This window comes from Canis aureus, chromosome 37 (assembly GCF_053574225.1).
Source record: "Canis aureus isolate CA01 chromosome 37, VMU_Caureus_v.1.0, whole genome shotgun sequence".
Classification (NCBI taxonomy): Eukaryota; Metazoa; Chordata; class Mammalia; order Carnivora; family Canidae; genus Canis; species Canis aureus.
The window spans coordinates 13,585,098-13,597,231 of NC_135647.1; the positions used below are offsets into that span (position 1 = coordinate 13,585,098).

General features: G+C 46.4%; 2 protein-coding genes across 2 annotated transcripts in view; one reads left to right on the forward strand and one right to left on the reverse strand.

The window, feature by feature from the left end:
* Window positions 1-4,240, forward strand: part of RANBP9 (RAN binding protein 9) — a 93,194-nt gene extending 88,954 nt beyond the window's left edge. Inside the window, exon 14 of the mRNA XM_077886423.1 lies at window positions 3,247-4,240. Within this exon, the coding sequence (XP_077742549.1) occupies window positions 3,247-3,377 (131 nt within the window). The 3' untranslated portion in view covers window positions 3,378-4,240. The remainder of the gene's footprint in view (window positions 1-3,246) is intronic.
* A 665-nt stretch (window positions 4,241-4,905) lies between these two features.
* NOL7 (nucleolar protein 7) lies at window positions 4,906-9,064 on the reverse strand. Its single transcript, XM_077886427.1, has 8 exons — window positions 8,754-9,064; window positions 8,614-8,674; window positions 8,019-8,077; window positions 6,322-6,353; window positions 5,983-6,073; window positions 5,533-5,654; window positions 5,377-5,454; window positions 4,906-5,087 (listed from the first exon to the last, which is right to left on the reverse strand). The coding sequence occupies exons 1-8, from the start codon at window positions 9,023-9,025 to the stop codon at window positions 5,014-5,016; spliced, it is 789 nt and encodes a 262-aa protein (XP_077742553.1). The 5' UTR covers window positions 9,026-9,064; the 3' UTR covers window positions 4,906-5,013.
* Window positions 9,065-12,134: the final 3,070 nt, after the last annotated feature.

Below are 12,134 nucleotides of genomic sequence, written 5' to 3' on the forward strand. Positions count from 1 at the left end.
TGTGATAAAGTTCAGCATATTCAACGAGATGCCCTTAGCAAATAAAAAGGATGGAGGAGAAAGGAAAGGGTTTCAGTAGTGAGGCTTGGCCAGAGGTGAGCCTGCGTGAGGCACGGGAAGTTGCCGTTCCCGCCAGCAACTCGATCGCCACAGACTGTGATGATCGTACTTACCTACCGAACAAACACACTTCATATATGAAGCCTGCAGCATTCTGTGCATTTACATACACACTCTACAGGGCTGTCTAGGTAAAACTATCTTGTAATTTCTTTTCAAAGATAATTTATAAAGAAGAATGATTTTTTTCACCTGACTTTAGAATCTGATTCTAAAATGAGACTCCACATTAATAGTCTTTTCTTGCAACTTCAGCCTGTCGGGTTTGGGGGCTTTTAGGAACAGGTTTCAGACTGTTGTAGATACGGGAGCGGGAGACTGTAGAGGGCAGGGCTCAGGGCCAGAATGTAAAGGAAGCAGCTATTCATATTTGAGCCTTATTAGTCCGTTTATTTGCTCTTACAGAGTTAAGTGCAGTTGACCTTGGAAGAATTTGCATATAACTTTTGACTCCCCTAAAACTTAATAGCCCGCTCTCGGCTGGAAGCCCTGCCAATAACATGAGCACTTGATGAACACGTATCTTGTATGTCACCTGCATTTTACACCTTATTCTTATAGTAAACCTAAAGATAGGAAGACGACCATAAGGGAAAATACATCTATGATACTGTAACGATATTAAAAACCCACATGGAAGTGGACCCATGCAGTTCAAACCCCTGCTTCTCAAGGGCCGACTGTTAATTCATTGTGTATTAAGTATACATAATGGAGGTTTTAGAATGAGAACAGTTTTGTTTTTTTTAAAGGCATCTTTTGTGGTGTTTTCTTAAATTTAGAATTTGTAAATAAAAAATAATGTGAATTTTCTTTGGATAATGTGTTGTATTCTCTTAGGTCATATGAGATTCATTTAACTTGATTGGTAAAAATAGAATGTACTAGCAGTGCTGGGATTATAGGGCAAATTCTGGCTTACAGTGTTTTTGAAATTACTGTGATAGGTAATCATGAAGGCTTAATTGCTTCGTATTTAGGTATCCCTCCGACTTGGAAAGAATTTTCATTTCTTTGCTTTTATTCTCATCTTCCTCCAAATTTTCATTTACATTTTAGTTAACATATGGTGTATACTGGTTTCAGGAGTAGAATTCAGTGATTTATCACCCAGGGCTCATCATGAAAGTGCCCTCCTTAATGCCCATCCCCCACCCACCTCCCTCCATCCACCCTCAGCTCTCGATCTTTAAGAGTCTTAATGGTTTGCTTCCCTTTCTTTTCCCCCTTCCCATATGTTCATCTGTTTCCTTAAATTCCAGAGTGAGATCACATGATATTTGTCTTTCTATGACCGATTTTGCTTCGCAGCATACCCTCTATCTAGCTCCATCCACATTTTTGCAAATGGCAAGATTCCATTCTTTTTTGTGGCCAAGTAATATTCCATTGTGTATATATACCACATCTTCTGGAAAGAATTTCTGGAGGAACTAGTTTTCTTAGGACAGTTTTTTATATCTTGGGTTCTTTAAAGGAATTCAGTTATTAGGTATTAAATTTTTTAGCACCCTTATGCAAGATATATGTATTACTGTGCTATGTATTTTGTAGTATGTAGGTTCAGCTATAAATAGTACTTAAATTTATAATCATATATTCCTACAAAATTAATGACAAGATTAATTGCTGTGGGTGAATGTGCATTTATAAATATCGTGATATTTTACAACTTTAATTAGTGCTTAAAGTTGTCACATTAATTCCTACAAGTTCTATATCCAAAAAAATTATAAAGATTTAGCTTAAACCACATGCTGCCGCTACCCCCCTCCCCGCAAGAAAATTATAATAAAGTACCTCTTAGATGCCTACCTTCGAGCTAGGTTACTTCCCTATAAAGCATCAAGCAACATTTTTGAAAAGATGTTTCCTTTTCAGTTTTTATTGTTATGATGGTTTTGTGTATAAAAATTGTTCCTGACTCCAGGCAGAACTGTAAAAGCCAGTCCTGCTTATATTAGACTTGGCAAAAAATGCTTACCACTATCAAAGTTTTAACAAGTATCTTGACAAAGAATAGCCAGGACTGAATCCTAACCCACGGACCACTTTCCAAACCATACTTCCTGACTAATCTGTATGTTTTTTGTTTTTTGTTTTTTTGCATTATTTCATTCTTATATTCTTTTTCTTTTCTTTTTTTTTAAGTCATTCTTACATTCTTGATCCTATTTTCTCTTGTGCCTTTAAATCCTGAATTTGCTTTTTATTTGGAGGTGGGGGCTCCATTCCTTCTGGAACTTTTCTTTCTCTCGCCACATTGCAAACTTGGAATCCAGAGTAGAACTAGTCATGGAGCATTACCAGCCAGTGTCACGGCTTTTGCCCTTTGTTGTCAACTGTGTCTACAAGACTGATTAGTAATTGTTATAAATTGGGAATCTGCATAAACTTAAAATGTGGACATCTCTACCCAAGAAGGGATCACCAGCTGCTAAGTGGTTGGCCACTTTCACCAGTAATTTGTTTTTTCATCTATGGCAAAGAACAGATTTTGGTGATTAACTACATTTGTACTACAGTTGTCTGACAAATTTCTGGTATGGTATGTATGATCCTGAAAACTAATTTATTGGCAATTTTTAAAATATTTTATCTACCAATTATAAATTTAACTCCCTCCGAGATTAGAGGGTGGCTTTGCTCTTGTTGCCTCTTATGGCCGCCAACACCATTTGCCCCCAGAAACCCAAGTAACACTCACCGAAGTGCCTTGGAGACAGCCTCAGCTGGGTCCTCTCCCCAAAAGGGGTAGAATCCAACAGTGAACTTTTACTGAAAACCTGGTGTCTTTTTCTGGTTAAGTCAACTGACTTTAGTCAAGTTGAGGAACACTAAATATTCCTTACTCCTCACTGAATTAGCAGGTAAGAAATCACATCTTTAAGTATCTAAAGCTTTAAGTCTAAATCTGCAAGAATTCTTAACAGTTGAATACCCAATACCCGCATCATCCAGAGTAGCATGTCCAACACAATCCTCATTTGCTTAGAAATTACCATCGCTAGTTAGGTCATGAAGAACAGCGTAGGTATCAGTAATCTTTAAGGTAAGGCAGTATTTTCCCCGTTTTTAGAAAATGTCTTGCTAACTGCTGTTTCATTTTGAATCGTTTTTCCTCAGAAACCCACAATCTGCCAAAGCAACCTCCACTTGCCCTCGCAATGGGACAGGCCACACAGTGTCTAGGTCTGATGGCTCGATCGGGAATCGGATCCTGTGCATTTGCCACAGTGGAAGACTACCTACATTAGCTATGCATTTAAGGAGCTCACACGTCTATTGTGGCATATAGTCAACATGGAAGTAGACCAGCTCTGCTGATTTGAAATTTAGATTTTTTTAATTATGTACTGGGGACAGGTTTTTGTCGCTTTACATTGCTTCCTAGTTTACAGCATGATGCAAATGATTTTCTAACTTGGTGTTAGGAGAAATTATTTTCCATCTTTGACCTCTTAGTTGTCTAAGAGTTAAATATTACTGAATTTCAGACGTTCAAATTGATCATCACAAATCCTTTAAAACAATGACCTAAAAGAAACCAAAAAATCCTGCCGCCTTTGTTTGGGGGAGAGGGGGGAAGGAAACAGAACAAGTTGTGTTTGTGTTAGCATGTGGGTGATGTAAACTTCAAATCGGGAGATGCTCCAACCCCCGCTCCCATCTCAGCATTCAATCAGTGTAACTTGCAAAACGCATCAACATCTGACAGTTTGAATTTATAGTGTTGATGGAAGAAATCATTTTTAATGTGTACTGTAAAACTTGAAATACTCAGGAGCTGAGTGAATATGTCTGTTGCTACTTACAATCCCGACCTGTTAGTCCCAGTAGTTTCGTTTTAACATGGTCCTTTTCAGCTTTGTTTCCTGTTTAACTACAGACGACTTCTGTCGTAGACTCACAAGTTCAACTGTTGTATTATAACAGTATTACATGTCAACAGTGTGGTTATGACCTTTATTTATATAAAAACCAAATATTTAGTCAATTTACCGTGTCTTAATTTAATCTTTGTACACCTTCCATTTTTAAGTGCTTAAATGAGTACTATATTGCAATAAAAATGTAGTGATATAATTAACCAGCCATTAAAAATTTACTATTACAGATACTAGAGTGTCAGCGGAGTTTATATATAAGGTGCCCACTTACTTCTGATTAACATGAGATTAGAGCAAACACAATGAACGGTTCCTACTCTAGATCAGAGTTCTACAACCTAAGACTCCCTTCAGTGTGTCGGCCTCTCTGCGCTAGGGTCGAGCCTGATGCTGTGGGTGCTGCAGACAGAAAACAGGAAATTATCTCCTATTTTGGTAAAAATTAAAATCTGGCACGTGGCCTTCCCCTAAAGCAAATCCTCCAGAGCGGTTAAAGAACACTTAACCAAGATAACCATATCCTGCGGTTGACTATTAACTGTACATAAGGCTTGAGTTTTAAGGAATTTTTATTATACTCCAATATTGCACTTTCAATTGCTTCTTCCCTCCTCTGTGTTGTATGAAACAGATTCTCATCAAGCATCTGCAAGATGAAGGCATCTGAGAGCTGCCCTTGAAAGAACGGTCACCGTCCACTTCCCTGGCCCTGCCCCTCCTGCCGCGCACCCGACACCGCGGGGTGGGAGATGGGCTTTTAGTTATATAGAAAGGAATATAATTCCTTTTAAACAGTTTCTTCTTCCAGTGTAACCCTCAAAGATGACAAGACATAACTGTAGTCTGGAAGGATGACATGTGATGTGATCGTGGGCTTCCCCCAAAAGACCGAGGATTTTTGCAGTGATTTACAAACGATTTATTAGACTTTCAGAAAAATGAATTCTTTACACCACATAACTAAGTTCTATATGTACAAGTTCTCACTCTTCATTTAGCTTTACTACTTAGGAGTTTTCATCTTTCTGACCATCCACCGTCTTTTAAACCTCTTGGCATTTTGTTTTCTCTGGGTCCCTAAAACAGAAAATGTTATGCAATAAGGATATTAAATACAAAATTCTCAAGAAATAATTCAAAAGTTTTCAAGTTTCTATGAATATAAATACTAAAATTAGGTCTACTAAATCAGATTTCATAGTAGATATACGTACAGACCACACCAATCTATTCTTCAGAAGCAACTTTAGCATATAAATATAGGAGCCATTATAAGGAAAAAAAACTGATGCGTCAAGATTATTTACTGTCTCCTTAAAGAATATTTTTCGATATATAAAAAACTAAGAATAATGTGGGATCTTACCCCAAGCATTATTAAGAAACTGGACCGCAGCCTTTTTCACTGGTAACCTCTTATTTTCAAGAGACAGGAATTTATTTACTAGAAGAAGAGAGAATTATTTATCATTTCTTTGTTTAATTTGCAATAAAATAAAAGAAACTGTGTTAAAGAAATTACCAGTAGTTCTGTTGGTTCCCGGACCATACAAAGATTTTTGTATAAAGGCCTTTGCTGCTTGTTGCCTTGAATCTCTCAGATCTTGATCTTTCAGCCTTACAGCCAAGTAGCTTTTATTCTGGCTGGTGACCAACACAAAAGGTCAGAATGAGCAAGTCTGAAAATGTGCTTACTTTGAAAATAAAAGGCATTTTTGTTACTTCAAAAACTGAAAAAACTCCAGGTCCTAATTTTGTATATGCACAGATAATGAATAAATCACAGGACTATTTGACTAGAAACAGACCACCATTTTTTCGTAGGTAAATATTTTTATATAAGTATCAGAACTAGTTTTCCCAGAGAGGATCTAATTGGAAACTATTCCTAACTAAAATCTTTCTCCATTTAAGCTCATATTTTCACCCTCTCCCGCTACCTTTACATCCTATGTGAAAAGACTCTCCTTACCCAACAGACTGTATTTTTTGTACTTTTTCTTTAGTGTTCTTGGAATCTCCTCCTTTTTCATAGTCTTCATCACTTTTCTTCTTCAAATTAGCTAAAAAATCGAGTTTTATTTCTAGTTAGTACTTATGTAAAAATAAGGCAGGAACATTTACTGGAGTTTACTTTAAACATCCACTCTACCAATTTGGATGCAATTTTTATTTATAAGAAACTGAGAACTGACCTAAGCTATCCTTGGGGCCAGGCCTATGCCACACTCTCCCAGGGCCAGGAACATCTGGCTGCAAATATGTGCAAATGCACTTGATACTTACATAAGTTACTTAAAATAGTTCATACCTTCTTTCAACTTTCCTGATGCTTTCTTTATGCTAAGGAAAAACAAAAATACTGATTGGTATGGCACATAGCAAAGATCACGGATTACACAATTTCATCTGGCTTTACAAATAAGATCTCCCCCCTTTCATTACCAACATCTTCAATTTTTTACCTCGGCTCTTTAATCAGTTTTGGAAAGCGAAAGTCCCTCTTGATGCACTGCTCCCAATTCCCAGGCTAGTACATACGAGCATGGGAGCACCTCAGAGCGTAAGCTGTGAAAGCTTATTAGCAGACTCAACAGAAGCAGACTGCTGTGGTTAATAGGTAAAGACTTAAGGAAAAAATGAGCTATATAACGATATTCAAAGTGAAAGGTGGTAGGACAGCTTCATTCTACTGGGAGAAATCAAAGGATTAATTCAACAGTTGCACAAATGCAAAATGGAGACAAGGATGAGACTTGAGGGCTACTGGTCAAAGGGCGAGACCAAGCTGACAAGACAGGAGTGTCCCATACAGAAGCACTTGCACAGTAGAAAAGCTATACGGAGGAGGAGCTGATGGGGTGGGCGGAGCAAGAGAAGGAAGAGGTGACATTTGAGCTCGGTTTCTGAAGAGGAAAGGGCACTACGCCACCAAGTGCATTTGTAGGTTTAGTATGTTCTGGATCTGAGTAACTTTGGAAACGTTCCTCTACTGAAAATTTGATAACAGCAGCCTAGGTAAAAAATACAGGACTATTAAACTTCTGAACTTAAAGTATTTAGAAAAAGCAAGGGGCAGGCAGCCCGGGTGGCTCAAGACTTTAGCGCAGCCTTCAGCCCGGGGAGTGATCCCGGGGTCCTGGGATCAAGTCCCATGTTGGGCTCCCCGCATGGAGCTTGCTTCTCCTCCTGCCTGTGTCTCTGCTTCTCTCTCTCTTACGAATAAGTAAAATCTTAAAAAAAAAAAAAAGAAAAACAAGAGCATTAAAAAACCACCACCAAATATCTGGAAGTCTAAATGCATTAAGGTTTGACTTCACGGGATGAGAAAGAGGAGGACGGCAGCATTCGCCGTTAACCACTCCCCAGAGGGCAAAGCTGCTGAATGACCCGAGAAAGGAAGCGGTCGTAGCCCAGGCAAGGACGGGACCGGGCGACCCTCGGGAGTGGTGGACGCACGTGGGCCGCTCCACTCAGCGCGGTGTCCACACGCTACTTTATTCCCCACCACCCACCCTGTGCTCAGCACACGGGCAGGAGCACACGCATCCACTGACCCAACACCCTGGGGTCCGCGGCGGAGGAGCCGAAGTCCGCCACGGGACACACACGCGGTACACGCCGCCAGTGGGCCCAACGCCCTCCACCTTTCCCACCGACTTCAGAGAGGTCTTTTTTTTTTTTAAAGGTTTTATTTATTTATTCATGAGAGACAAAGGGGAAGGGCAGGTGAGAGGGAGACGGGAGGAGAGAGAGAGGCGGAGACAGGCAGGAGGAGAAGCAGGCTCCATGCCGGGAGCGGGGAGCCCGACGTGGGACTCCACCCCACGCCTCCAGGACCACGCCCGGGGCTGAAGGCGGCGCTGAACCGCTGAGCCACCGGGCTGCCCTCAAAGACGTCGGCATGACAAGAACATTGTGTTCCCGCCGCTACTACACTGGATTCAAATACACGTGCCCGCCTCACAGGCTCACAGGCAGGTGTGCGGGGCAAGATCCGCTACTCACTCAGTCTGTCCGGCGGCAGTTAACTTCTCTAGAACGTCCTCTGGAAGTAGTTTTCTTTTCTTTGATAAAAAAACATTTAAAAATTAATCAGCAATGAAGGACGACAGCCTTCCGCGGACTCACCAGCTGGGCCCCGCCCCTCCGCGCTCCCACCCCTGAGACCCTCAGCCCCGCCCCTTCCCTCAGCGCTCCCGCTCCCATCCCCCGGCCCTCGCCCCGCCCCCTCCGCGCTCCCACCCCCAGGCCCCGCCCCCCGCGCTCCCACCCCAGGCCCCGCCCCCCTCCGCGCTCCCACCCGGGCCCCGCCCACCACGCGTCAGTGCGCGCGGCCATCGGACTCGGCCGCGCCGCCCTCGGCTCCCGAAGTACCTCGCTTACCGCTCGCGGCAGCCGGGCCTGCTACGGACGCCGCCTCGGCGACGCGTGGTGGCCGGGCTGTCGCGGTGGGCGGGCACGGACGGGAAGGACGCCCGGCCTCCGCCAGTCGGCCCACCCACCCCCGCCCTCAGCCGGCGCACGGCGGCAGCGCCCCAGACCCCCGGGACCCGGACCGGCCCCGGGCTCTGAGAGCGAGACGCCCCCGCCCTCCACCCACCTTCTGTTCGATGAACAGCTCCTCGCGTCGCTTCCTCTTCTCCTTCAGCAGCGTCTTATCCCTGAAAGGGCGACACGTGAGCGGGGCGGCGCGCGCGGGGCGGGGCGGGGCGGTCCTCCCGGCCGCCGCGGGCTCCGCACCTGCGCACCGACTCCCGGACCCGCCGCTCCTCCTCTCGAGCTTCCGCCTGGGCGCTGGCGAAAGTCAGCTCCTCCGGGGCCTCGTCGTCGAGCTCGTCGTCCCCGTCCTCATCGTCGTCCTCCTCCAGCGGCTCCGCCGCCGCGCCGCTGCTGGGCTGCCCGAGCAGCAGGCCGTGCTCCGCGCCCTCCTCCTCCTCCTCGGAGGCGGGCTGGCCCTCGTCCACCATCGCCGACGCCGGGGTGCGGGACGCGCGCGGTCGGAGCTGCACCATGGCCCGCGCGGCGCCCGACCGTCTAGCCTCTGACCCGGAAGCAACGCGCAAGCGCCGCGTGACGTGTAAAGCAAGCGACGTGGGTTGCGTCGCGTCGCCCCCTGCGGAGGCGGGGCCGGCCGCGGCGGCGGAGGGGTGTGCGCACGCGCAGAGCGGGGACGGGCGTGGCCTAAGGAGCGCAGGGGCGTGTTTCGCCCCCTCCCCTGGGAGGTTTCCCCGCGCGGGGAGCCGCCGGCTCCTCCCGTCCTGGCGGGCCAGACGCCCGGGTCGGGATGGGGCTCGCTCCCCGGAAGGGAAGGGCCGCCGCGAGGCCTCCTCCACGGGGACGCTGACGGGCGGGCCTACGCGGTGCGGCCCAGTGACCCAGAAACCGGCGACCACCCGCCCGGTGACCGAGCTCCGGGAGCCACTTGCTCTTGTTCCTTGTTGTTTTCAAGATTTTTATTATTTACTCATGCGGGACACGGAAAGGCAGAGACCCAGGCGGAGGGAGGAGCGGGCTCCATGCAGGGAGCCCGACGCGGGACTCGATCCCGGGACCCCGGGGTCACGACCTTGCCCCAGGGGCCGCAGCACCCGGTCTTGTTAACCTTAAAAAAGTAAGACTACCTGCTATTTTACCAGCAAAAACGGGGGTATTTAGAAAAAATAGTCGCCATCCCAGGCAAGGAAGCTGTTGGCAGCACCACAGGCAAACGAGGGGCTGGGGCGCCCTTCGAAGGGCTCGCTGTCCAACCAGGGCCACCGGAGTAAACCGCGGCTACAAGTGGACGGCTCCTCGGGTGGGAAGGGGAGCCTTTGCTCCTGCGGGGCACATGCCGCAGGGTCCACGCGCCGGGTCCGCCCACCCTTCCGTGGATTAGCGGCAAGTGGTAGGGACGCACCTGCGGGCTCCGCGGTTGAGCGCCTGCCTTCGGCCCAGGTCATGATCCCGGACTCCCTGCAGGGAGCCTGCTTCTCCCTCTGCCTGGGTCTCTGCCTCTCATGAATAAATAAATAAAGTCTTTAAAAAGTGGGGGGGGAGGGGAGGGGGCAAGTGGTAGAGCGTGAGACCTCCCCCTGCCGAACTCCCAAACTCCAGTTTAGTGAGATCGCCCCTTAATAATTTTCACATTCGATCTGATGAACCAGTATTTGTAGATTTGGCTCCATTCGCTCCCCGCTCTCCAAAGAAGAGGCATTCCGAAGGGAAAAATTGTGCTATAGCAACAGGACATGTTTTTTGGTCTTTCTGGCACTGATGGAAACAAGTTGATAGATGCAGGCTTCAACAAGTGCCCAGCACCAAACGTGGGCTTGGCGACCTCGGCCACCACCTGCCCCTGGACTGTGCACACCTGTTCATCACCAACACCACTCCCTGACAGCTAATCGTCTGACTCCCACCTTAGGATATAAGCCCCCTGAGAAGAGGACCCTACCTGGGGCCCTGCTCTAACCCCAGGACCCGGAACACTGGCTGGTCCAACGCAAACCCTGAACCTGAAGAATGACTTCACCGTTACTCAGTGGCCGCAACCCCAGCGCTGCTTCTATCCTCCCATCCCCCAGGTAGATTCCACTTCTTGGCATCCACAGCCCTTCCTGATCTGTTTGTCTTCTCCCACCTATTATACAACATGAAATGACTCATCAGTCTCTGAACAAACCAAGCTGCTGCACACATGCAGTTGTACATGCTGTACATCCCCTGCTGACACTCCTCCACATGGAACTATTTATAGTCAAGAACTGTCACCCAGGCATCCTGAAAGCCTTTCAAGCACCTTAACGTCTACCCCATGCCTGCTCCATCTCTAACTGCGATCTCCTCTGAATCTTGCACAAATTTCTTTCTTGTAGTTTTCAACATTGTAAAGTAGTTTACATGGGGCACCTTGGTGGCTCAGCAGTTGAGCGTCTGTCTGCCTTGGGTCCAGGGTGTGATCCTGGGGTCCCTGGATCAAGTCCCATGTCGGGCTCCCTGCCGGGAGCCTGCTTCTCCCTCTGCCTGTGTCTCTGCCTCTCTCTCTCTCTCTCTCTCATGAATAAATAAAATCTTTTAAAAAAAATAGTTTACACAATAGTTGTTCCAACCACTCTGAACCCCTTGAGGGTAATGTCCATCATCTTACTTATCACTTTATTTCTAACGTCTATCATAGGTCGACATTCAGTAAACATTAAATTGTCACAGTTTGTACTTTCAACTTTTTCATCTTCTCTAACCAAAACATGAACAAAAATGGCAGAGCACAAAAACCAACCAACCAACAAAAAAGTTGCTGGTACCAAAAGCCCAGGATGAGGAGTTGCAAAGGAACAGTTCCAAAATACTGGGGCCTTGGGCAGATGGAAAATTACAGATTAAAAATATGCTTAGACTCATCCAGACAGTGTGCTGATTTTTACCAGTGTTAACACTAGGCCAGTGTTTGAATTTAACTTTGAGAAGCGCAATGATGATGGTATTTCACGTAGAAAAACTGTATTAGAAGAGGCCCCCTCTGTGTAAGTGCCTTGACCTACTCAGCAAAAGGTGAATCAAGCCCTCAGGAGCCCTATGCCTTGTAAGTTACAAACATCCCCACTCTGCCCAGGCAAAGAACCTTTGGGATTTATTAAAAGTTGTGACTTGAAAAAGCAGTGCAGTTTTATGTGACCGTGTCTTGCCTACTTCAACAAAAGCCAAGGGTGTCACATTAAATGCAATTTTGTAAAGGGGCCGAGGCAAGATGTGTCATCACCCAGGGAGCCGACCTGATCCAAGGGACCCGGGTCTGTGTGGCTTCCCTACGCTGTTTACTGAAGGCCATTCCTCCCAGTCAGGCCGGACACCAGGCATTCCAAGGGCCCCGGGGGCTGCATTAGGTGGTGAGGCTTGAGCAGAGAGCTGCATTCTTACTACTTAACTCCAAGGTATTATCAGCATAATTGTTTATAAAGTGGGGGAGGAAGGGAAACCCTTCTGAATTCAGTGGGAAGGCCTGGTGGGCCTGGCAGGGACCGTATGCTTCTGTGTTTATGATATTGGGAAATAGACAACCATCACCCATCACCTCTCACTGTCCTCCGTGGCTGCTAAGGAGGCCAGCCCTCAATTTTAAGCAGCTGTGTTTATCCTTGGAGT